Raw genomic sequence first — 26,736 nt, 5'->3', positions numbered from 1 at the left:
TAAACTCTGGCTTAGTCTTAATGAGCTGATGATTTTCTTAAACACTCAGAACTCATTTTAGGCAACGAATTCTTCCCTGTGAAAGCTAGCAGAAGCTGAAATTAAGCATTTAAAAATTCAGTATTAAAGCTTCAAAAACATTTTTCACTCTAAAGTGGAGCTAGAATGAAAGTGGTGAAACGGCTGCTTTTTCTTCCTTTGTTGACAAAATAACATGAAAATTATTATAGAAACTCAGTTTATTATGTTTATTGTAATAGTATCTGAGCCATCAGCCATAACAGATCTCATGTATACAATGCAAATGGATGTAGAGTAATCTCTGCTTATGGCAGATTCTTCATTCTCTGTTAAGGTACTGGGTGACTTACTAACTGGACCCAGTGAGAGTCATCTTGCTCAGAAACACCTATCTAAATATGCAGTCAGGTAAGTACATGAGGAAGAAACCCACACTCACTGTCATAACGCAGATTTGGCTGCTGGAGATGAGGACATGCTTGCTGCTGTCAGAGCCCACTCAATAACTCAGTACAAGAAGGGGGAGTTTTGGCTTACTCGTACAGACGAGGATGTCTCTGTGCTGGGAGGAACACTTCTGCCAACAGTGTTCTCTGAAACTGAGGCAGAAAATGTAAACATCAAGCCAGAAAAATGTGACATAAAGCAATCTGTCAAAGGGATTGGGGTCACTAAGGTGAAGAAGGCTGGATGAACTTTAGAGACTAAAAGTTTCCTTAGCCTGCTAGCACGCTATTGCAAGTTGGTGCTTAGCTTGGATACCACCACAGCTCCCGCATCGGATCTGTTCAAGAAATAAAAGCCTGAGCAGTACAGAATGCACTTAACAGGTGTCAGAGGGTCTCTGATGTTTCAAGAAATCTTAGCCCTGTCGATGAAGAACGATTTTGCAGGAGCTTCTGTGATCTAAGTCAGAGTTTCAGAAACTGATTTCAGGTACTTAGACACGAGAATGTAGCAATGGGAAGAAAGAGTGGAAATACCACATTTAGGGTGAAAACCAAAACCCTCTCCTTGCTAATCCTGTGAGGCTGGAAACCATGCCAAAATCAAATGGAACAGGGTAATGACAGTGAATTTTTGTCACTTCCGGATGATGAACTGAAGCTTTCTCTGTGCTCACGGCCACGTCTGGAGTGCAAAGAATGCTGCCAGTCAGCCTCCTGGGGCTGTCAGCACGGGAACCGACACTCACTGACGCTGATGGCAGAATTGAGATATTCCAGATTTAGAGTTAAAATCATAGCAGACAGCAGGTACAACAGATACCTGCACGCTTATAATCAAGTGCAAAAAAATGCATGTCTATCACCTACTGGTTAACAGCCGTGCCGTGGCAGGTACTTGGCTTTCAAGCATCAGCTGGCTGAGAATGTCAGAAAACACTCTACCTGACAAGCCATCTCTCCTTAGAAATCTGATTTGTGGAGATCTCCTTATGATGGGAATATGACAGCTCCAAGCAAACTGGGCTTGGTTGGAAATATCCATGTTGACACAGCCCATGTCCTTCTTTCCTGGGGGCACAGAAGGACAGAGAGCTGGGGTAAAAATGAGACAGCTGGCAAGTGCATGGGCTGGGCTATGAGTCAGTGGCCAGCCTTACCAAGCCACTGACTTGCGTAGATGCACAAAGTAGGACAAGGGCTTTGTTGGGGAGTATCATCACATTTCCTCAGAGACTATTCTTTACAAACTGTGCTGATACTGCACTGAACAGATGAATTGTTAGCCAAAAAAATGATGAAATTTGGAGAAAACCCAAGGATGATTACCGCTTTCAGAATAACAAACATTTTATCTAGGAGAAATTCTGCAATGATAAGGTTGAGCCAACTCTTTCTTTTACCACAACCATGAGAGCTAAAATTTGGGGTTTTTCCCTGTACTGCGCAGTTGGCGTTACTGGCTCAGAAAGCTGTGGGTATCTGAGCTGGACTCAGGAACTGGTGAGAGGGATGAGTATGGGATTGGTGCAATAGTGACGGGACAAAACACTCAGAAAGAACAAAAGCAAGATATGGAGGAGGTTTTGTGTCAGATCAGTGTACGAATTACTAGTTACTGGTCATCAGCACAATATAATGACGGGCATAAACCTCCTATTTCTTTAAAATCTTTAAATAGGTCCAAGGAAGTGCCAGATATGCAAAGCCCTCCTCCCAAGCACAGCCAAAATTTTAAATCAATTAACATTTTAGTGACTAAATTTTCACTCAATTTCTAAATAATAACAGCTGTGAGAAGTAAAGATGTTAGTGCACATTTATCCTCATTTTAACTCTCTTGACTCCTGTGATTACTTAGGAAGAGGTATTTGCCTATTAAGATAAGCTAAATATATGTAAGGATGATTCTTTCATAACAATTTAAAACATGAAAAAAGTCTGGCTTTCATCTGCAGATGGGGCATGCACCGATACACTACACAAGCTCTAATTATCCACTTACAATTATAATTAAAGGGATTGTGTCAAGCTGCCAGTCACTTGCCTTCAGCAGTCTTAGCAGTGAACTACTTACATTCCCTCTATCCAACCACAATATTTGATACAAGCTACACCTGCAAAGTTTTCCTCATTAGTACCAGCCTGGAAACAGCACATCCAAACAGCTTTATAGTGGAAATCCTGAATTTGGACCAAGAGTCTTTCAGGGAAGTTTACGAGGAACTCTTCATCTACTGCAGATGAGTAGATACCTTTAATAGCAGAACTGGCCCCACTCCAGCACTTGGCCTTGGCTGCTGCAGGAATTTTGAAGATCAATCAGCTATTTTAGGAGGCAAGGAGCATCCCTATAGATGCTCTGCTCCACTGCTTGCAAACTGTAAGCAGGTATCCACTGCCATGGATATCTCTCTCATTTTCCTACGCATACCATTAATCAGCTTCACTCAAGGTATGAAACCCAAACCAAAATAAAACAGGCACTTATTGAAATTTCTTATAATACTTACCATGGGGGAAGGTAAAATAGAGGAAGCATAGCCTAACAATGAGGGCAAGACACTAAGTATCTCATTTGTCCTCATTTAAATCAGTATGAGCTTGCACTGATTTAAATGAAGTCAGAATTTCTCTTGAGAATCAGCAAGAAAGCTGAGGAGCAACACTTTTTTTTGCCCCACTCCCCCCTTTTGTCTTCACAAATGTGAAGCCTATTCAGTACAAGTTTTTTAGAAGTTTGAAATTTCTCAGGCATTGTTCAAATAAACTCAAACTTAGGCCAAACCCTAGTGGCAAGAGTTAAAATGAACAGCTATCAATGACACATACTATTTGAATACTGAATGAAAAATTTACCTTGTTCAGAATGACAGCTCAAGGATGCAAATTAAGAATTGGGATTATTGTGGGATATAGGTTTTGGGTGAGCCTGTCTACAGAAGAATATAACCTACTTAAAATTCATACTTTATATTAATTGTGTGCTGTCAAAACAAATAGCTCTTTAAATGAGGAAGATCTTAGACAAAACTCATTCAACAGCAATACAGAGATCTGACTCTGGTTTTTGTCTTAACAAAAATCATGGTGATCCTCAAAATTTGTTCAAACATTACTCAAACTTAATGGCAAAAAAAAAAAAAAAACAGGAAAGAAAAAACTAACCAAACACATTTTGATTTCTTCACTTGACATACCTATTAAAATTTCACACCCTTCTTGTAGGGTTCTTATGAATCATCTCCAGTTCTACCACTGTCTACCACAGTCACAAGACAGTGTTATGCTCTGTTTCTGTAAGATAATGCGCCTAGGCTATAGATTTGGTATTATAAGATTTATTATAGCAAACATCTGTGAAACTCTGAGGTCTTGGAGCACAAAGGGCTATGGAAATATTGCTGTGATTACCTTAAAAATCAGGGATTGAAACATAAAATCACATTATACTGGGAAGAGGAATGCCAAGACTAAAACCTTATCTCTGACTTTCTCCCTGCATGCAGCTTTGTCCCTATGTAGGGAATACAGTGCATTTATCCTCCAGATAGCAACTGGTATTTGGTCCTTTATGTTGGTCAGGCATGCACTGGGGAGCTCGGTTATATAGCCAGCGGCTTAAAGCCTACCTTCTCTTTGCCCTGTACGTGAAGGTGATATAGGAAACTTGGATTTGGGTGTTTACATTTTAAATATGGGTTTTTGTAATCTTTACCTCTATATAATATAACTATAGATACACAAACTGCAGTCAAAGGATCTGTAAATGCCAATAAGAATATTTTGTGAAGGGAAGACTTCAGGCTTACTCCTGCAAAACACATTTTTTCAATGGGTTTTTATGGCTACTGGTTCTATAAAAACAGAACTTCACCTTGATTATTCTGGGAGTTTTGCTTAAAACTAACAATATGATGTGGGTTGGTGATGTGTATTTCAAGACATCTTATCTCATTTGTTATTCCCTAATTAGTCCTAAAGGAATTTTTTTAACAGTGGTACAATAATCTAATAATAAGTATTCCCTACCCATCAAAACTCTCAAGGCGGTGCCCAACTGCCACTCAGGTTTTCAGGATATAAATGCAGAATCAGGCACTGCACGTTATACAGTTTCATACTATTATCCTTGTTCTGAAAGACACATCCTCTTTTGACACAAAACTCACCTTTTCTTTTTAGGTAGGATACAGTTTCCTTCATTACTGGGGGAATTAGTTCACCTTTATTTTTGTCCTTGATACTGTTAGGAAAAAAAGAAGTAACAGCGTTTAAATGGCATTTATAGACAAAAAGTTAAAATCAAGTCAGAAGTCTCAGCAAAATCCGAGAGATATCTGAGAGAATATATTAAATTCCACAAATTAAGGAGCCTGCACTGAACACAGGAGTACTCCATAAATCTAACAGGTGCTGACTGAGCCACTGAAACAAGTGGCTTCTATTCAAAGAGCAATTCCTAAACATTTCCTTCTTTCTATAACCTCAATGGCACCAAGTAATAAATAAGTGCTGTTTACTACACTGAAAGGGAGCCAAGGACAGAGCAGCAGAACGATGTTCCAGGCTAACTTTGCCCTTGCTCAAGATTCACTTTGCTCAAGTTTTGTTGTCCTCGCTTGACATGCCCCAGCTGGTCTGTGTTTAACCATAACGTGGTGACAGTGGTGGTGGCGGCTCTGAGGCGACCTGGTCGGACGCTGTCAGTGGAACAGGATTTCAAGGCAGCTCAGAGGCTGGTGAGGAAGAAGTTTGCCACGAATGCTTCATAATGAGTCTTGATCAAGGGATGCTGCAAGTTAAGGAGCCTTTTATCATGCAGATTTTTCTTTGTCATTTGTCTCTTTTTAAGCCACAGTGTATGTATAATTAAAAGGATATTGTACTATTTATTTTGAAGGCAAAGTGATGCAGCAAGATTATTAACGCTTTGAATGATTCCCATGAAATGAGATTTCTTTCTCTTTCATGAGTGAACAGTTGAGGCAAAAAAAATGAACGTAGCATTTTATTGATCTAGACAGTGCAGAAAATTCTGCAATTATCTTCCTTATTAAAAATAAAAAAGTCTTTGGCAGTTTAAGAAGTATAACAAAAGAGATGGTCAGTATCTGCTGAGTATTCTGCTATGTTTTTATAGTAATCAACAACAAAATAAAGGACCAATCTCAGATTTTAAAGTAGATGTAATATATATTTATGTGTATAATTTCATATTTGATATTTAAAAGGTGACTAGCTTTACTGACAATCTCTAAAGCACCCACACAAAACAGCGCAGAGATCTGTGTCTGTATCATGAGAGACTGCAAATGCTATGGCTCATCCACAGAAAATGCAAGATATGTCTATACAACACATAACATAGCCTTAACCTTGTGCTGCTAGCTGAGGTTGCACCCGCAGAAGACAATGATTCTTAGAGTCTTTTTCTTTTCCAAGTACCGTGATTTCTTTTATTTCTGTCTAGGCTTGCATATTACCTTCTAACATAAAACAACTGATAATAACTGGACTGTATTTGATACAACTTCCGTAACAGTGTTGCACGGAACGAGCAATCCAATATTATGTGCTTAAACTACACATTAAAACTACTTTAAAACCACAGAGGGGTAGGGGAATTGTCAAATCCTCCCCTCCTCCTTATATGTGTTTTCCCTATGCCTATGAAAGGAGTCAGAAGAGGACAGGGAGACTAGTCAATTTTAGACTTCCAAGCTCAAGGAGGCTGGTCACCCTCAGCTTCAGATAGGGGGGCAGTGGGGCTGTTCCTCCAAGGGGAAGACTCAGAGCAGGGTCCTGACTTTGGTACTAAATCACCCTGTGGTTTTGCTTCTCTTACTGATAAACTGACAGGAAAACACACTTCATGCTATTCTGTCATTCACACATCAAACATTTTGATGTCATTCATCACTCCAGGGACACAATGCTGAGCTAACAGTGGCATTTCTTCCAGTTACACTTTTGTTGCCCACCCAGTCCTATTCTTCCTCTTTCCTATTTTTCCTCCTTCACATTTTGTGCGTCGCTTCCCCCAGTGCCATATAAAACAATACAACTTGTTATATGATTGCAACAAACTTGTTAATCCAGCTCCCAGAGCTCCTTCTACTCTTTCAAATACCTAGACCACCCTGCTGCTGGAAGGAAATCAACTGCTCCTTCAGCTGCAGAGCTAATGAAGTTGATCTGCTACGGATTTGTATCCTACGTCCTACCTGGTTCCTCATCATAGTAATCCTAGATTTAGTCTTCTATGACCTCACTTCCCTTACACAATATTTTTACTCCTCTACCCCACCCCTGCCCCGCTTTACCTTGTTTTCCTGATAAGGTAAGGAGTATCTCATAATTAATGCCCATCTAAACACAAACTGGTGTACCAGAGGACCAAAGACAACAGAAAACTGAATTCTTGCTCTAGCTTCTTTCCCTCCAGCCACTCATTTTTAAAAGCTTGTAGTATTTATGAGAGCTCCACTTTTCTGTCAAATTTGGTTGACCTAAGCCCATAGCTCTTCTGCGAACCTAACTAGAAATCAATCTATTGAACAATTTTTTCCTGCCCTTTTTCAACAAAGTATCCATACCAGAATGTAAAGTGTAAAAAATTCAATACTGCTCTATGTATGGGTTAATACTACTGTGCGGATGCTACTGTATCTATATCTAACAGGAACTGTTTAGGAAATGGGAACTTTCCTTAATGTAAACAAACATAAGAATTTTGATAAAAAATATAGCCAAGTTTCACAAAACCATGTCCATAACATGGTAATTTTAGACATTTGACCAAATAAATTCTATAATGTATGCAATGCATTTGCAGAAAGAAAGACTAACAGCAAGGAATGAGTTTAATTCAGATAATCTTTCTTTTATATGTTAGTAATTTTCATCATTTGCTGCTGCTTGGAAGTATGATCTTTAGATGAAATGACACAACTTCTGGTCCTCACAAACTGATATCATTAATTTCAATATGAAATGGCACTGGACTTGCTGGAGTAATCATTCTCTGTAGTATCATAACAACATGATAATGGCCAGAAGAAAGATTTATGACCTGACTTGTAAGACCAAGTCCAACCTCAATCTTCCCCACTATCAGAGACATCTTATGAGAGCCAAACCAGAGGCCATAAGTACTTCACAAAAAAACCTCATTGACTAGAGAAGGCCATGGCTTGAAAAGCTACCAGGACCAAGTCTATGACATAGTCCTTGGAGCAGCAGCCTCTTCTTACCCACAGTGACAATCAGGCACCTCCATAAAACAGCCTTCCTAGCAGCAAAATCCTCTCAACCTCTTTCACGATACGTATCCTGTCTCCTCTAGTCTCTTCAATAACCTTACAGCAGAGTCAGGCATGCTGCTGACACTGAACTAAGGAAAGTCAGTGTTAGTGTTACAACCATACAGGAGTTATCACGGAATCACAGACTGGCTGGAGTTGGAAGGGACCTCTGGAGATCACCTAGTTCAACCCACCTGCTAAAGCAGGTTCACCTAGAGCAGATGGCACAGGAATGTGTCCAGGTGGGTTTTGAATGTCTCCAGAGAAGGAGACTCCACAGCCTCTCCGGGCAGCCTGTTCCAGTGCTCTGGCACCCTCAGAGTAAAGAAGTTTCTCCTCATATTCAGACTGAACCTCCTGTGCTTCAGTCTGTGCCCGTTGCCCCTTATCCTGTCCTTAGGCACCACTGAAGAGAGTCTCATCCCATCCTCTTGACACCCACCCTTCAGATATTTGTAAACATTGATAAGATCCCCTCTCAGTCTTCTGCAGGCTGAAAAGACTCAGCTTTCTCAGTCTCTCCTCACAAGAAAGATGCTCCAGGCCCCTAATCATCTTTGTAGCCAGCTGCTGGACTCTCTCCAGAAGTTCCTTGTCCTTCTTAAACTGGGGAGCCCAGAACTGGACGCAGTACTCCAGATGCGGTCTCACCAGGGCAGAGTAGAGGGGAAGGATAAACCTTCCTCCATGTGCTGGCCATGCTTTTTCTAATGTACCCCTGGATACCATTTGCTTTTTGGGCTGCAAGGGCCCATTGCTGGCTCATGGTCAACCTGTTGCCCACCAGAACTCCCAAGTCCTTCTCTGCGTTGTTGCTTTCCAGCAGGTCACCACTAAGCTGCACTGGTGCCTGGGGTTATTCCTTCCCGGGTGCAGGACCCTCCACTTGCCTTTGAAGTGCTCTCAAACCAGCTCCAAGACACAGGTAGTTCTCCCCTTCCCCCCACCTTCAACCTAGACCCTGGAGAGGCAAAATTTATAAGTAAATTTGCTTCAATAGCATGAGCTCTCATACCACCCCCTGCAAAAGCCAGTCACGGCAAAAGGAACAGAGCCATGCAAACACAGAACACACGAACCCCCTACCCTGCTGTGAAAGGCAGCTTCTGTATCTGAATTATTGTCTCTCACAGCAGATCAGTGTTGTATAACAACTCTGCTGCAAGTATATAGAACAAAACCAGGCAGTGACTGTGCAGCTCTGTTAATAAATTAGCTTTGCTAATAAACCACATGGGGAAGGAAGTTCTAGGGGTTCTTCGCACAGCATGCAAAACTGAAATTCCTGGTGAAATTATATCCCCTGGTAAGGGACTAAAGAAGAAAAGGGGGTGGGAGATGAGGTCAGTACCAAGGTCAATCTTGAAGAGCCTGCAGCAAATCAAGTTAAGGGGAAAAAGACCAAAACCAAAACAATATATTTATTTTAGCCTTTCTAATAGAGCAGTTATAAGACAGTCCTTGTGTGCCAAATAATTTTGTTTTGTGTATTCAGAGCAGCACCTAAAACATTTAGGGCAACTTTTATTAAAATTAGTTGAAAGCCTAATTCACTTGAATGGGAACATCATCAAGACTTTAATTTGCTTGGAAGCTGTTACATCTTTATTATTGATGATTTAAGCTCATGGAATCCATTCTCAGTCTCTCTGAAGTTGCACTGATTGTTTTCGCTTTCTTACAGCTGCTCACTCCAGAGGCACCAAATAGCTACCCAGCAGCTTTTTATAAATGTTATCTAATTATTATTGTTACCCATAAATGTGTTTCCCGTTTCAGTGTATAAATAGCAAACTGATTATTTACAGCACTTGCTCCTGCTGAGCACTAGTTTATCTGTCAGAGAGGTGAGACAAATAACTGGGCTATAATTTGTAATAATAAAACCTACACATCATTTTTCTTCTTCCAGGAAAAAAGACAGAGTTTCTGCACATCTACCATTTTCTAGAGGATTCCTGTTTCCCTTGAATGAAAGGTTTCATGCCCAGTACAAGGAAAGAGGTCCTCAAGATAGATGTTATTCTAAAATAGAGTAGGATATTCACTGAAAGGTTTTTTTCTGTTTTTCCAACACTGGGGAAAGCTGGGCTGGATATTTTCATAGCATTTCACAATGTGGGACACAGTGCTCAGTTTACTGGACTGAAGGTAACAGAAAATAATAGGGACATTACCTCAGCTAATGTAAATCAGACCGGCTCGGAGGTCAATGAAATTACGCCTCTGACCTCTCTCAGTGAATCTTGTCAAGTAATCTGCATTTTTCTTGCCTTGTTCGGGATGGTGTGATGAGCAGCTGTGCTTTATGATGGACAATGCAAACTGACACTGAAGATCAGGAACTACTATAGGCAATTTGAAATGAGAGATCTCTTACACTTTCTCCTTAGGAGATGAGCTTAACAGAGCATTTCAGGGTACAGTATAGTTTTCTGTAACTGACTCACAAATGTGAATTGTATTGCTGCAACATGTCAGATTCAAGAGGGATCTATTCCAGTAAACACAGTGCCCAGGGAGAATGAGTACTCCTCACTATAGGATATATTAGTTACTGCAACACATTATATACCCAATGATTCGTTTCTAGACAGTGGACAGTTATCACAAAAGGCCTTTACACATTGTTCTGAAGTGTCATTAAGTATTCTTGGCTGATAATCTTTCTCTCTCTCTGCTTTTCCTCCCCTTTTCATTTTTTCCCTGCTGAGACATGCTGAGATTTGGTTTAGAATACATTCTTCCTCCCTGGTCACGCATGCACAGCATGCACAAGCGGAAAGATTATGACCAAAAGAAAAGCACCCTGAAATGTTTATGATAACAATTGAACAAGCAAAAGCTGTACAGTTGTGGCAATTTTGTACATTTTCTCTGCCCTCTCTCTCCATCCATAGCAATAGACAGAAAAACAAAACATTTACTGTCTTCCAACAAAATATATTTAATTTTAGATTTTAAAAACAAACGGAGAAAACAGAACAATGTCAATAGCCAGTCAAGGTCAACTCTGTGCTCTGTGCCAGAGCTCATCTGTAGCTTTCCTTGATTACAGAGGCAATCGGGTGCAGCACCAGGGGTTTATAGGAGCTTGCTGAACATACAGCAGAGGACAATGATGCCACTTGGCCCAGATAGTTAATTATTAATTCCTTTAAAGTGTTGCAAATTTAGGAAGCTTTATTTGTGCATTTTAACTGTATTTATTTGATTAAGATAAGCAGAGCCTTCCCAAATTTTTCCTTTCTTTTTAAACATAAAATCTTTACTAATGGCTTTTAGAATAAAAATCCTATTTTTCACCCTGACACGCAATGGAAACTAGCAAGGATGTATTCTGAATAGCTAATTCCTTCTGCGCTACATTTTGTGTGTGAAGGTAGAATTGTCGAATGAACAGAAGAATAGTCTTGCTATATCAACACAATACGTGAACGTTATTTGAAATGTCTGGATTTACAAAAACGATAGCTACTGGTGAGTAACAGAAAATAATTTTCATAGCACTGTAGTACTTTCCTCTGTCAGCGCTGGATCACTACAAGCTGGGACATTATATCTGAGAAAGTATCGCTGGACACTTGCCCTGCTCTAATACCACTCCCTGCTAACATCTGCTATTGCCCTCTATTGGAGACATGACGTGAGGCTCGATAAACCTTTAAACCAGCTCATTACGGTTGTTATTCTTCTCATTCTACCTGCACATAACAAGCTTGAATTAGCAAGTTAGAGAAGGACATAATAACAGTAAACATGCAAGCCATCATACCCACTCTGTGTGGGGTGGGATAAGAATGTGTACATTCTTAAGGACCAGCCAAATCTGAGCACGGATTCCCATTAAATTATAAAGGAAAATTTAAGTGGGGACAAACTTCCTCAGGACGACTGCTCTGTCTGATATCCCCATGAAGATGAACTTTAGTTTCAGTTGTGTTATTCTGTATTTTCAAGAAAACCACTTAGCTTTCATCATGAGTTTGAACCTTTAAATGTGCCATTTGGCAACCAGGCAATCAGGCTAGGGATCAGAAATGCCACGGAGAGACTATCACTCAGTAAACTGGGCAAATCTGCTCTGTACATGTAGGCATAAAGAATTAAAGAGAGAGACGGACAATCTTTTTTGGTCCCCCCTACTTTATTCTAAAGACATCTTATAAGCTACCTTTGGATGATTTAACTGCCTTTACTAAGCTCACTTATAATTGTTTGAATTAGTGTAGTTTCAGTGGAAGCTGCAGGACAACTTGGTACTAGATTCAAGTTCTAGCTGCAAAGACCCAATTATTGAGTCCTCACAGTGAGGAAGGTTTTCCACTTCACATCTGTGCCTAACATAAAGTACACAATTAAATCCCACAGAAGTAAATGTAAATAAAGATGGATGAACAGTTAAGATGAACACAGCTTGGTGTGTGTTTGTGTTTTCCTCCCCACGAAGAGCTTAGAGTGACACTGAGGGGTTAAAGAGATCAAATGCTGCCATTTTAATTTCAGATTTTGGATCCTGAGTAGACAGGGGTAACATCAGAAAGAAAATATTTGAACTAACCTGATAATAAGCCCTTCAGCTCACTCGTAAATTAAGCCAATTCAGTACAGATTGCATTTTAAAGAACTTTACTCTCAGCTCTCACAGACCTTCCATGATTTTTAGATGTCCAGTTCCCTTACGTCATTTTGAAAATCTGACTCCATGAGGTTAAAAATGTCTTTGTGAGTTAACAGATTCCTCCAAGATGAGACACTGGTCCCAGACAGTTATTTTTCAGTGTCTAGATGGCAACTTCTTCCATCTTCGTATTGCTCTCCTAACAAAACAGGTTCACCCCCTGCCTTGTCCCACGTGCTGGACAGAAGTGAGATATTTTGAACCGACATTTAGTCACTTTTTGCTGCTCTAGTTTTTAATTATAGCTCTGGAAAGCAAATGTATTAACTAGTATAAACTGAGAAAAAAGTTAAATGAGGAAGTGCTACCAGAAGCAGCATTGCCCACCACTTTTAGGAAGGCACATTCCAAAGGGTACGGTTTTACCACCTTCCATACCCTGAAGACATCGGGACACTATTATCAAGCATCTTATTAAAGTTAGACTACCTATGAGAGCTTTGAATAAATCCCATTCATGAACCTCTTACTGACTGAATCACACAGAATCAACCCAGAAGTACTGAATCTGATGAAACCTCAGGCCTATGTGCCTTATAATTTCTTTTCTTAAACTAAAGGAAGACTCCACAGAGAAACAGTCCTTTTACAACAGTAGCTATCTCTCAGCAGCATCCCTGACAGTACAATTTTTTACTAAGTGTCACGAAATACACAGCACACATATTCCCATTAGCCTATACAAAATAAAATCAGGGTCTCCCCACAGCTCTCTTCAGGAAAGAGGAAGAGATTCACGCAGGAGAAGACTTCAAACCCACCTTTTTGCTAGACAGGTGGGGAGGTCCCTGTCAGTTTGCCATTACAATCTACAGACCTCATGAAAGGAAAGGGAATTAGCAAAAGCAATTCATTCATAAAGATGAACATTGATACTTTTTTTAGTTCGGACTTTAGAAGCTCTCCACACATATCATTCCCTCTCCTCTGTTAAGTTTACTTTTCTTCACAAACATAGTCTCAATTAAATCCTTTCTTTCTAATTTAGAAGTCACAGAGGGTTTTTTTATTTGTATTTTTATAGGGTGATGCAGCATCATCTCTTCTGAAGAGGGAATTTGGACAAGGGTGGGCAGACAGAAGGAATGAATATCCCCATGTACATCTATTTCAGACACCTGAGTGCTCTGAGCTGCACCCACACAGGAAGGGCATCTGTACATCAGCGCCAGCACTGGAACCCTCTGGGTGAAATATCATAGAATCATTTTGTTTAGAAAAGACCTTTAGAATCATTGAGCCCATCTGCTAATCTAACACTGCCAAGTCCACTTCTAAACCATGTCCCTAAGAACCTCATCTATGTGTCTTTCAGACACCTCCAGGGATGGTGACTCCACCACTTCCCTGGGCAGCCTGTTCCAGTGCCTGACAACCCTTTCCGGGAAGAAATTTTTCCTAATATCCAATATAAACCTCCCCTGGTGCAACTTGAGGCCATTTCCTCTCATCTTTTCACTTGTTACTTGGGAGAAGAGACTGACAAGTTACAGTAATTGCCTTGCTCTGTGCTTCCCCACCAAAAGACCTTCCACAAAAAAGCTCTTTATAAGTAGCCACCCTTTTTAGCTTGGGAAAGCTAAGGATGTGTTTTGCTGATGGTAATGGACCTGAAAAGCAGTAGAACCAGGAAGACTGGCCACCACATCCTCACTATGTGCAGCCCAGTGAAAGATACTGTTTAGTGTTCAGGCACAGTCAGAGAAATAAAATATGACCAGCAGATGGTAAGAGCGGCACACAACATGCTGTCTGATCGCATAAGGCTGTGAGAAGTTCGATAGAGCTGCCTGAGCAGCCAGGCTGGGCTGGAGGCAAGTGACAGAGTGTGCCCTGATCCCTGCAAACAGTCTCAGTTTTACTACTGAAGTGGCGGCATAAAACATTGTCCTTCTTAATGACCCAGTGGAGCCCACCTAAAAGATATTCTCTGAATTAGGGAAGTGAGTTATCCATGTTTCAAGTGTTAGGGTGAACTCTAAAGACGTACCATAAAAGTTAATGTCACAGTAGCTATTACACAATAGATACTGATTGTACTAATTTCAGGCCTTCCAGAGAGGACTGATGTTTAACATTTAACCAGGGGAAAATTATATTTTATATCTCATTTACAGCTGAATCATTAGAACCAGAAAAGTAGACTGAGGGTGGGAGGAGATATGACAAATGTCCATGTATCAGACAGCCTAAATTGCCTTTGCTGAATATGAAACATATTCTTCAGCTCTTTCTGAAAAGGATGCCATAGAAAGATGGCAGAAATGACTGTGGGTAGGAAGCTAGAAGGTTTTATGGCTTTTTTGTTGTGTTTTACCAAAACTGAATCTTGCCATCCCATTCCTCGCGCAAAGTAAATAATTTTTTCTACCACATACAGTGCTGTAATCTACGTAAACAGCTGTAAGGGCATTTCTGGAAGACAGTGATTTTATTCATTCCATAAAACTCTGATCAGAACAATCTGTGAGCAACAAACCAACAACATATAAAAGCTCAAGCATCCATTTTAGCTTTATGCAGCCATTTTGGAGCCTGAAGCTTTGTTTTGGCTTTGCTATCCACCACGTAAATATCTCCAAAACACTATGATACTGCCAGCGTCCACCAGCAACAGATTAGCCTGGGGCTCTGTCATATGTTGGCAAACTTCTGTTCACTAGGAGAAAAGTTTTGCAGCCACGTTGGCACTAACTACCACAAAGATACTGTAAAAATGAAGACCAGGCAGGTCACAGGGACCAAGACACTTGTCCTGAATCCATAAAACCCATTGTCTAGCCTCATTGTTGCATGGCTTTCAAAGAGAATGAGAAACTAAACATACAATAAACAAAATATTAACAGACATTCTGTCTGGTGAACCTGCACTCCGGTGAAGGCTGCAGAGTATAGAAATCTCATATTTTAGAAATCTCATAGCTTACTATTGCAGGCTGACTCCAAATTGCTGAGTAGGTAGAGGTGGCCGTGGCGGCGGAACCTTAACCACAGGTGGCAGTTTTCCCTTCTGTTTCCTCCGAAGATTTTCATCATGTCTGCAAAAATCAAGAAATCACTGACTTTCTGTGCACCACAGTTGACAAACTATATATATGAACAACCATCAGTATTGCATATGATGCTGGTTTCCTGACAGTAGTGTATATGCTGCTCATCTTACAGAACTTGCATTTAATTTAAGCATCAGGGAAATCTTTAAGTAGTACTTGTGGTAGAATACTTAAGGAAGACATAGGAGAGCTCTTTTGCCACAGCCAACAGAGTATAGCAATAAATGTGTCCAAAAAATAGGAACATACTATAATTTAACCACAAAATTCAAGCATATCTGTTACTCAAAATATAACTCCCCTTTCTTTGGCAACCATGCTATCCAATTTATAACCTTAGAGCTCTGAAGTATTTTCTGTTATTCCATATTTACACAAAAGGTGTGTAAAAACCCACCAGGTATCAATAACAGTCATAATCAAAGCTTTCAGTTACTTTCACTCAGCAGTGACATAAAATCACTTCCTGTCAGTACATCAAAGCATTTCCATGTAAAGTGCTGTGTCGAAAAGACTGTTATTGATACTAATACTGGCACTTGACAAATCCAGCCCTATGCATTTCTTCTTCTTTTCCTCTCCTGCCCCCTCTCCAATACTCCTCCCTAACACACATACACACATGATATAGAAGTAATGGATTTGATAACAATAGATGTATCCATAAAGTTTAAAATCAATCAACACTTTGCTGACTGGGAATGCTCTTAGCAAAAGGAAGTCAATGTGTCACAATATGCAAGCAAAGAGGTCAGGATTACATTTTTACCCATGAACTTTATGTGATTCTCACAAGTAGTAATGACATATGGATTGGTTTTTTTTAACGCTCACACAGAAGTTGCAATTATACTAAGAAAAGGCTCCATAACTGAGATGATGATGTTCCAAATCTGTAGAAAACTATACAGTGTTCTCTCTAAACAGCTGACACATTTCAGTACACCTTTGATGGCATTGCAGCTTTCAGAATTAAATCCAACTAAGCACAAAGAGGTAAATTAGACTTTTAAACAGTGAAGAAATAGGATTAGATTCTGCTTGGAATACAGTGAAGAGTATGCAACTCTACCCGAGAAAAGGTGAGACAATATATTTTAAACGTGCCACATACCGAATGACTTCTTGAGGGATATTTAGCTGGTCATATTTGAGATGCTCTCTCAGGTCACTTAAATAGTTCAAGTAGGTGATCTTTTTCCCAAACTTATGGCTAAAACAAACAAACAACAAAACCACAAAGAAGTATAAAAATCAGCATGGGAAGAAAATTTACGAAGGGTTTCGTTTTTATTACAAAAATGTAAGGGCTGATGCAACTCAAAATTAGACTGTAATTGAAGCAGCAGGAGACATAAGATGTATTTCATTTCGTATGATCAAACATATACAGTGCATGCCTGAGAGTCTGATTTGAATAAAGATAACTGACTTCCATCTGAATGTTTTGTGATTTGCATAGATATGAAAAATGCTGCTTTAAAAGCCACTGAAAAACAGCTTTTCACACAGCATTAAAAAGCTCACTAAAAGAACTGTTAACTTTGGACAAAATGTTATACAGCCAACAGAACAACATATTTGTGCTATTTAGTTATTCCTTCCTGCCAAAAGACAAAATAATGAAGCTGTAGACACAAACTAGAAAGTAGCAAGTGCCAGGCCAGAACAAAAGCTGGCTAGCTTCTAGGAAACATCCTGATTTTTCTACAAGTTTTACAAAACAGACTTCCAAATTTGAAGCACCAAGTATCACTAGTTAGATCTTCCTTTTCAGCCAGAATACACTACTTACAGACTGAGGAGTTCAAACAAGGTTCAATGACACATTTATACATGTGATCTGAAATAATTTCATATTTTTTCCACAACACAAAATATCTGGCCTGTAACGAAGTGTCAAGCAAAATAATAGATGTGAATGATAAAAAGAGTACTTTGCTGCAACTTACTTTTGATAGTAAAATTGGAGGAAAATTCTCTCACATAAATAAATTTATTCCTGGAATGTCAAATGCACATACATACACTCCCTCTAGTGGGAGACGGTACAAATATAAATCACTTCAGCATTTTAGAAGCTTTTTAATTGAAATGAGTTCAATTTTGCCAACAGAAAAGCAATTTTGGGACACTGATGGATATCAGTCTGTACACGTACAACTTCAGAGATCTTCACTGTGTATTTTACCCAAAATAGTCAGCAATTTCAGCACTTTACCTAAGCCACCGGCTAGCACAGAATTCCCTGTAACCAAACACCCCTGATAATACAGGACGTGTTACAGAACACATAATTTGTTACTAAGTCACAAGCAATTAGAAGTTGCTGTTCCTTAAAAACGCCACATCACCACCACCACCTAAATGTGTATTAATTTGCTAACAGGTGGGTGGCTTCTGTTAGCTCACACATAGAATGTGTGCTCTTCTTACAGTTTTTTTGCAGTTTGGAATAAATACATGTGATGAGACTACCTTCTTGCTCATTTCTTTTGGGACTGGAAAAGAGATCAATCAATTTCTGGAGCATGAAAAATGTTAAGTATTTACATTTTCTTAAATACTTTCAAATATTATCATGCTAAAATACTTATTACTTTTGCTCTTCACTCTAATAATTCTATTATTCACCCACTTCTTAGCAAGCACATCGTTCATGTAAAAGTATTTAGGCCATTTACTAATAGGTACAAAATGTACTAACAGACCTCTGAAAAATAAATACATATTTCTTGATAATCAAATTTATTTTATATCTGTGTTTTTTATTGGAAATACTAATTACAAATGAGTCTGGCCTGTAATTCAGCAAAGCTAGGAAACAGAAAGTCCAGAGGATTTTTATCCCTTCTTTTTGTGAACTTTGGTTTAACATTGACATTTAAATAAAAGTATGATCTGCTAAGATAAGAGTCTTCCAAACTGGAAAGGAAAGGTACTGTGAACAAATTCTAAATTGTACTACTTCAGTAAACAAATAACGTTAATAAGTTTTAGTTTTCAGTGAGAGTACAACTTAGACAAATTGTACACAGGCACTTTCACACTTGAGTTTTAAAATTATATCCTGATGTTTTCCCTTACTTGACAAACCCAAACGTGAGTCAACCCAAAGCATAAATGCATGTGGCAATTAAAACATTTTAAGGAGTAAAGAGGGTTTCTTCTTAGCTTCAGCTGATTCCCACCTTCTGGCTCATGTATCTTTTCAGAGTTTACTCGTATTTTCACTTATTTTGTCAGTCCCAGTCTCCAAATATCTTTGTTTCTAGTTTTCACATTTTAAGAACAGAGTAGATTTGTACTAAATCAGACACTAAACAGTGGTAAAAGTCAACTACAAACAGGAACAGCTAATCCTGAAGAAAGCAGGATGTTCAGAAGGTCGAGATGATGATGCATCTAAGATGACAAGCCCTGGTTTGAATTTTCTATGCTAGATATGAATGCTTAAGCTTAACAGGATCACTCATTTTCACATCCAAAGTAAACAAGGATTTAATTGCAGATGTATCATACTGTTCCAAGGAAAAAAGGTATTGATCTTATTTACACAGACATGGTATGATTCAGGGAAAATAACTATTTGGAACAGGTACCTGTAAACTTCTTGTAAGAATTAGCAGCCAACTATTACTCTAAGTCAAAGGGCACAGTTGTCATCCAGCTGGGGCTCCATTGAGTGCATTAACATGCCCAGACTGAAAACCATCAGTGTCCCAAAACCACTTGCCTGAAGCTATTCCTGAGGAACTCTCAGCTGCCTCTGAGAAAGAAGTTGGTTTCACCTGCGTGTTGTAATGTCCACCAAGAGTTTTTCTGGTTTTATTATTATGTTTTCTCCTACAAAGTTCTCCATACCTATCCTACAGCAAATCAGGAACAACTGAAAAATCCATCCCCATTCCTGAGTTACCATGAGCTACTGGATATCCTGCTACTGTCACACTTTCCTCACTATTGGTTCACGTCCTGGATCTTTGGCATTTATTTTACTGCCAGTTAAAATAAAGATCTACAGTTGATCTTCTTGTTTCAAGAACAGCATGTTCTGGAAGGACTTTTAGATGTAATTATTTTCATTTTTACACGTTCTGATCTGTCTAGAAGTTAAACTTCCCCTTTCTAATAATTAGCTTTCTACCAGTCAGAAATTGAATCAATTGCAAGTTACTGTAATGGACATTTCTAGTTGGTTCATCACGGCTTATCAAGCTGTTTTCAACCTTCAGCCCTGAGGACATTACTAATATAATCTGCAAAATGTTACAATTACTTTGAGCGTGACAGAAGTACAGGAACAGAAACTAAGAAAGCCCAACCATCCCAGCACCTTGCAGTAACTGCCCATGGTTGCCAGCTCCTTGTAGACACCATCAGTTTTTACCATGCAAAGGCAAAGAATGCACCAGTAAAATATATCTACCTTCACCATTATACCCTCCATCTCAAACTCTTATGGGCACTTCAGGGCTTATCCATTAACTTTGAACACACAAGTAGTATCATTCCTATTCATCTCAGCACTTGAGATCAGACTGAAGGTTAACCATTTATCATCTGCTTTACCGTACCACCTAGTAACTCCGGTCATGGACTCGGTTCTATTGTGCTAAGTGCTTTCAAACAGGACAAAAAAGTCATTCATGGTCCAAAGAATAACTATGTTTTAAAGTGGTATTTACTTTAACATAAAAAAAATCCCACTATGAACTGAGGCTTCTTTTTCTTAGAAAGAAAAGCACTCTACCCTATTATTCATACCCAAGCTTAAGCTCACCTTACTCATTAGTTCAAGACAGTTTAAATGGCTATTGTGCTGTTACCTGACATATTTTACCTCAAGCTTTTTCAAAAGCAACTTATTAGAGAACAAACCATCCTTAAACTAAATGGGAAAACGTGTTGAATAAACTGCCAAGTACCTTATAAGAGGCTTAAAGATATTCCACAGTATTTTTATGAAGTTGGTTGGATGTACAACATAGAGTGCTTTAAGGTTTTTCTTATACCTAGGAAAAGAAAAATGAAATTGTTAGAAGATTTTTGAATATCACGGATGGTAGAACTGAATAGCTACAATTGAATGGGAGGTATTATTACAGAACATTATACAGCATTCTTTTCAAATACATTAAAAAGACCTAATTCAGAAGAAACTGAATGTAAAATGAAAAAAACCCCGATTTAAAAAAAAATCTGCAGTTTTGATGATACAATACTAGGCAAAGATAACACTATTATGTTCCTAACCAATGCCTGCTGTCTCACAGATTTAATATCAGGAGGAGAGAAAGGAAAATAGGCAACTTAAAAAAAATAAATTTATAAGAGAACGAAGAGTCTATAAAAAAATTCTGTGATATAAAAAATTACTTCAACTCCCTTTATTTTCTGCTTATAGGAGTTTCATGTTGGAGAAAATGCCTAAATTTTCAGATGTAAATTTTTCACATAATATTTATTTTTACCACTACTTTTGTCTTGTTTTGCCAGCAATTACTAACGGTGAAGCCTACTGCATGCTGGTTTATATTGGATGGTCCCCATTGTATGAAACAAAACCCCTTCTCCATTATAGCATCGCTTGATTCTACAGTGCCACACCATGATACATAAACAACAGATTCTGGTAGGATGAAACTGAAACAGAAACCAGGCTGCACAGAAAGACTCTGCTCTTATTCAACATAATTACAAAATGAAACTGAGAAATGTATAATGAAATATCCTGCTTTTATGTACAAATTGTTGCTTATTACTTTGCCAAGTTTGCTTCCCAGTAGGGATCATCCTTCACAATTGTTAACCATTCATTGTTAGAAAAACAATGATCATGGAAAAAAATGATCATGGACTCCTAAGAAAAGCTTTCTTGTCATACGTTACGGTAGGAGGGGGAAAGGGACCAGCTCAGCAATTACAATAGTTTTTCCTTTTGGGTTTTAATTGGGCCCACACATCTTTGAATGAAAAAGGCATCATTTTCACAAAGCTACCATTATATACAAGCAACCAATTATTCCTATGCAACAGGCAGTACTGTGGATAAGAACCCAAAATCAACAATAAAAACTAATAGGCAAAACACCCAAGTTGCTTTACTGAAGTTTCCATTTTAAGTTTGTTTTGTACCTGGAAGCAATTGACATGAGCTGTTGCTTCTATGGACATTTATGTACTTCATAGTTTCCTAGATAACAATTAAATACCTACAAGACTTCACTGAGCTTCTGCTGTAAACCTTCAAAGCTAGAACTATTCTTCTGAAACTATTGCTGCTAAACACTTGCTTTCATGATGCTAGCTAATTGCTATCATTCCTTGTATTCTCTCCTTTGTTCCCTACTTCCTTTGACCCCCTAAACACACACACAGAATAACTCTGAAAGGTACTATTTACGTCCCCCCACCCCACCTCTGGCTAGTACAGCAGAACATGTATGTTAGGCTGTGAATATTGCTTTGAGCTTCTCAAGGACAGTATGCTAAGATGTCCCAACTGTGAATAAAATGATGGGTGCACAGTCGCCTGGTTTTGTCCAGCTACCTGGGCTTCCCTGACCGTCTTTGGTTCTCCTGCTTTCTGGGTCAGGGGTGGGAGAACAGAGAAAACAGATTTCTGGCATAAATGAAAGTGACTCTGTGCACTTGAGATACAGGCATGTCAGAAGGCAACAAAACTGAAGAAGACACTGCCTTCATGATGCCTCTCCCCACACAGCAACTTTAAATTTGGCTTGGGCTTGTCCTAGAAGGATAACAGTACAGTAGGGTACAGTAGGGTAGGCTTCCAACCCCACATAGTGCTTTATTTTCAGGAATTGTCAGTGCATATCAAAAAACAGCATTGTAGTCCAAATTTCTCAACAAAGACAAAAGAGAAAAGATTCTTTACCTTTCTTCTCCCTTACCCAAACCCCCAAAGAACCAGATGCACGGTGCTAATCAGATTCAGAAACCTACTAGGAAAATCAAAAGGCCTTCCCAGTCTGTTGCTGAGTGGAGAGCAATATCTCATGAAAGCAGTTTGTGGCTTCAGATGACAGCTTCCCACCGCAGCTCTGAGGGCTGCTATGCACAACCTCGTCTACTTGCTTAGTGGGTTTAAAGTTACAGGTTATCGTGTGGGATTCAAGAGAGTCCAAGCTCTGCCACTAGACCACTAAAAGGTGCTCTACCTCAATTTTCAAAGCAGGGTGCGCAGTCCTGTGAAACGCTCAGGCATTTATTTCACACTCTAGTCTAGAAACGTCCAATAACCTTTCTCACAGCATCTTTTATGATATTCGTTTCTTGTTCCAGCTCCAAAACTGAAGAAAAATCAGATATGTATGATCCATCCTCCCAAAATGCACATGCACATACAGTCTCGCTATCAGGAATGAGCTACTTGTGTCTGTTTTTGCTTTCAGTCACGTGCCCTCTTGAGGCCAGTTTATAAACATTAGACCAACCAACACCGTGCAAACAAGACTAACTTCAACACAAACTTTCAGCTCTACTGGTAAGTGTGCATTTTCAGAGAATAAACATCAGAGCTTTAGATTACATTGTTAAAATGCTATTTATCTAGGAGCTTTGGCCTCGACTGCACCCTAGCCAACTAAAACATGAAGTCATGAGCTGTAGCCCTTGTTACTCCAAAGGTCAGGCATATACAAGCATGTCAGTCCTTTTGGGGCTTTACATATAACCACCAACAAACACTGCAAGGGTTGTGAGATATGGACTGTTGAAACCTAATTTTTCCTTTTTTTGTATACAACATAGCCTTGGGATGATCAAAGGTTCAAACACAACTGTGAGATAATCAAGAATGATGACTAATAAGATGTCACAGGTATCTCGTTAAATAGTGCATAGTAAAGGCAACGGCTCTTGGTTTTGTTCCCAAAGCTCTTCATAAATTTGGATAACCACCACAGCACTCAGGCTGTTCCTTAGTACTTCACAGAAGACACAAGAAAACCAATAACAACTATATCATCACAAGAATTTGCAATGGCAAAATGAACTCAGCTGTTGTCAGATCAGGAAAGATACATTTCTTTCATGGAAGCTAGTTACAGACATTACACAAGCAAAAGGGTAAACCAAATATTTTGGAGACATACTTCCTGTCAAATTCTTTGTAGGCTGTTTGTAACCATTTCAGAGATGGTTTATTCAGACTCTTCAGGCCATAGTGGAAGTAGACAACTGTATAATCATTCTCTACATACTGGTCCAGAGTATATTTTAAGTACCTGAGGAGAAAGATAACATTTTAGTTTCAAGACAATTTACTGGACAAGATTTTTTTAAAGCAGCAATTGAGAAACAAAATGTGCTATCTTTGCACAGAAAGCTAGTGACTGCAAATTCCCATTTGCTTCAGTGTATTTATCTAATAAATTAATCTTTCTCTAGTGGCAGTGTTGCAAATAATTCCACATCACTACAAAGCCTGAAATTTGAAAAGAATGCACTTAGTTATAAAAACTATGGTGCCCATGATTCACCAAGAGATGAAGATGGGACTGTGTTTTCCAATAATTTTTTAAAAAGATGCATTTTAACTGACAGCAATTTTTATTTTGCTTTCTTCTGGTCTTCATAAATCCCTTCCTTTTTGCCAAGCAAATGCTGTCATTTTAACTTGTCAAAATTAAGAATAAATCTTGGGTTTTCCTCTCAATTTAAAACTTTTTAAATTCTTGAAAAATCCATTAGCCCTAATTATGGCCAATTACGACTTGTTACTGTAAACTTGTTTTCTTAAATATATTTGCCTTTCTCTTGTTGTGGGGACTGTGTTCATAGATCATTTCCCTTAAAACTAATTTAAAGAGCTACACTACTTATCCCATCTTGAAATAATACTGCATGCTTTATAAGCAGATTTCTGTGTGTTCATTCTGTTATGGTATAGTTTAAGATGCTTTTCCCATTCTCCTACAACTGAGAACACTCTATGCCCTATTACACAGCTCAATGATTCAAATAAAGCAATGATGGAGGAGTACAGTCTGGCCTCATCTCTTGCTGTGTCAGATTTCAACTTTCTCATGTCATTCTCAATGCTATCTTATTATTCTGTAACAGAGCTCCAGCTACTGCTCGTAATTGTATATAAGTGATTTTCATTCAATGAAATAGATAATTCCATGTGCCATTTATTAGACTGTGGCTACGTGCAAGTATCAAGGCCACTTTGACTATCCACCTTTGCATGGAAAAGCCCATAACTTCACTCTTACGCTTTACTCCCACAGTCTCACTTATCTGCTTATTTCCTCAGCCTCATTTATCTGCTTATTTCCTCAGCATACTGTAAATCTTAGACTGAAAATAGCCTGGGACAAGGACTGCCACTGCAATTAATATAATGCTGTTTTGATCCCTGACTTAAGTATTAACAGTATGTAAATGGAAGAAGTAGTCATTCAAGACCTTTTAAAAAAGAGTCTGAAACTAAAATACATCTAAGCAGATATACTTACATACAGAGTGTCTCATGTTATATTTTACAGCATGTAAATTCATTGGCATACTGTATACAGGAAAGCCTGTACTTCTAAAAATGTGTGGGCATAAAATAACCAGTGCTTTTGTACAGTCTATTACCTGTTCCAAGGCTGTAACAGAATTGCAGGGACATTACAACAGCTTTACCAAATCAATTCTTTAAGTGATTTCATAACAAAACACCTACTGGTCTGGGCCTAGTCTGCAGTTTTTCCTCAAAACTCAACATCTGGGTCTAACTATCCAAAATCAGATCACTTGACAGTTAAATTGCTAGCTTCACATCCAGACACGTGACTTCATTTCTCTCTTAGCACTGACTTTCCGAGTGAATTTGATGTGGGCTCAGATACAGGAAAACATGTCAGTGTTCAAGTCCAGAAGGGTCTAAGGGCTGGAAATCCTAGTTTCATCACAGTGTCTCCTCGCAGAACTGAGGAAGGCTCCTTCGATCTGGTAGCAATGTGGTTTGTCACACTCCTTTCTTTGGCATTTCCTAGAGATCACCACAGGTTGCTCCTCCAGGTGAGGAGCTGGCTGGTGTCGCTCTTCCTCCCAGGGGCTAACACCATCTCTATGCTACATGGGAATCTCTGACTTAAAGCTGTGGAAACACCCTAAGTGTGAAGAGTGTACCAATGAAGCAACATGGTCTCCAACACATCTCTTAAATAACCTGCCTTCTAATCCCTCCCTGCTCCTGAAAAGCTGAGATAACAGCACTTTGGCCCTTCCCAAAGGTGGTGGGTACTGTTGGTTGAAAGGCGCTCACACATTTTGGCAATGGAGGCTGCACAAGAACTCCAAATAGGTTTAAAATGCTTTATACAGACAGGACTCTCACAGCAGAACAGATCCTGTAGTGACAAACTACATGTCCTGGTATCTTGCTGCAGCAAGTTTATAAGGAAGAATGTTGTGATTTTACATATTCATAACTCCTTTAAATGCAAAACCCAAAACATTACAAAGTGAGATACATATAAAATGTTAAGCATAATATACTGTACATAATACAGGTATTTTTATAAAAGAGGAAAACCACTAAGATTTAAATAACTAAACAATGCTCTTGTTGAGTGACTTAGGACATAAAGTATAACAAATTAAGGCAAACACTGCTATTCATGAGAACCTATGTACAGAGCACTAAAATACTAGAATTTCTCTTTCACTGGTCCTCATAATAAAATTGATTTTTAAAATACGATCAGAATTCATTAATAAAAATCAAGATGACAAGTTGATTTCAGTACACAGTGAATTGCTTCTTCTAGTCAAGATTGCAGGTGAAGTAACTGTGGAAGTTCCATCAACATCTCATTCACTTAATAGTAACACTAGTAGGTCTTACATCCTTTTTTTCATTTCCTTCCCTGCCTCCTGCTTCTCCTCCCTGAAAGCTCATTCACCTGGAAACAAGCTAATAGAAGTTCACATATAAAATGTAAAGCAGTCCATGCAGGAGACTGAAATAAACTTACTCCAGCAATCTGGTGTGATTGAGCTGATGGGAGGGGGGCATACGGCAGCAACTGAAGGTAATCACCTTCCTTCCAGAATTGTCATCACCTAGTGAAGAAAACAGTTAGTAAAGATAAAGTTCATTTACTTACGCAATGGGACCTCAGTGATCTGAAGGAATGGTTTCTATCTTCTGATATTTGGGGCTACTATCTCCCATCGTTACTCAAAACATATTGCAAAACTTCACT

The 26,736-nt window shown here is 38.9% G+C and overlaps 1 protein-coding gene across 4 annotated transcripts in view; it reads right to left on the bottom strand.

Annotated features, from left to right (window-relative positions):
- Positions 1 to 26,736, bottom strand: part of ARHGAP8 (Rho GTPase activating protein 8) — an 86,720-nt gene that overhangs the window by 19,779 nt on the left and 40,205 nt on the right. For all 4 annotated transcript variants that reach the window (XM_005509531.3, XM_065032947.1, XM_021297328.2 and 1 more), the window contains exons 4-9: positions 26,506 to 26,593; positions 23,629 to 23,760; positions 20,437 to 20,523; positions 16,623 to 16,721; positions 15,383 to 15,493; positions 4,640 to 4,713 (exon numbers count right to left, since the gene is read on the bottom strand). In XM_005509531.3, coding sequence (XP_005509588.2) covers positions 4,640 to 4,713; positions 15,383 to 15,493; positions 16,623 to 16,721; positions 20,437 to 20,523; positions 23,629 to 23,760; positions 26,506 to 26,593 — 591 coding nt within the window. The remainder of the gene's footprint in view (positions 1 to 4,639; positions 4,714 to 15,382; positions 15,494 to 16,622; positions 16,722 to 20,436; positions 20,524 to 23,628; positions 23,761 to 26,505; positions 26,594 to 26,736) is intronic.

This window comes from Columba livia, chromosome 1, assembly GCF_036013475.1.
Source record: "Columba livia isolate bColLiv1 breed racing homer chromosome 1, bColLiv1.pat.W.v2, whole genome shotgun sequence".
Taxonomy (NCBI): Eukaryota; Metazoa; Chordata; class Aves; order Columbiformes; family Columbidae; genus Columba; species Columba livia.
The sequence above is the reverse complement of the archived record's forward strand: the minus strand, read 5'-3'. Positions and strand labels throughout refer to the sequence as shown.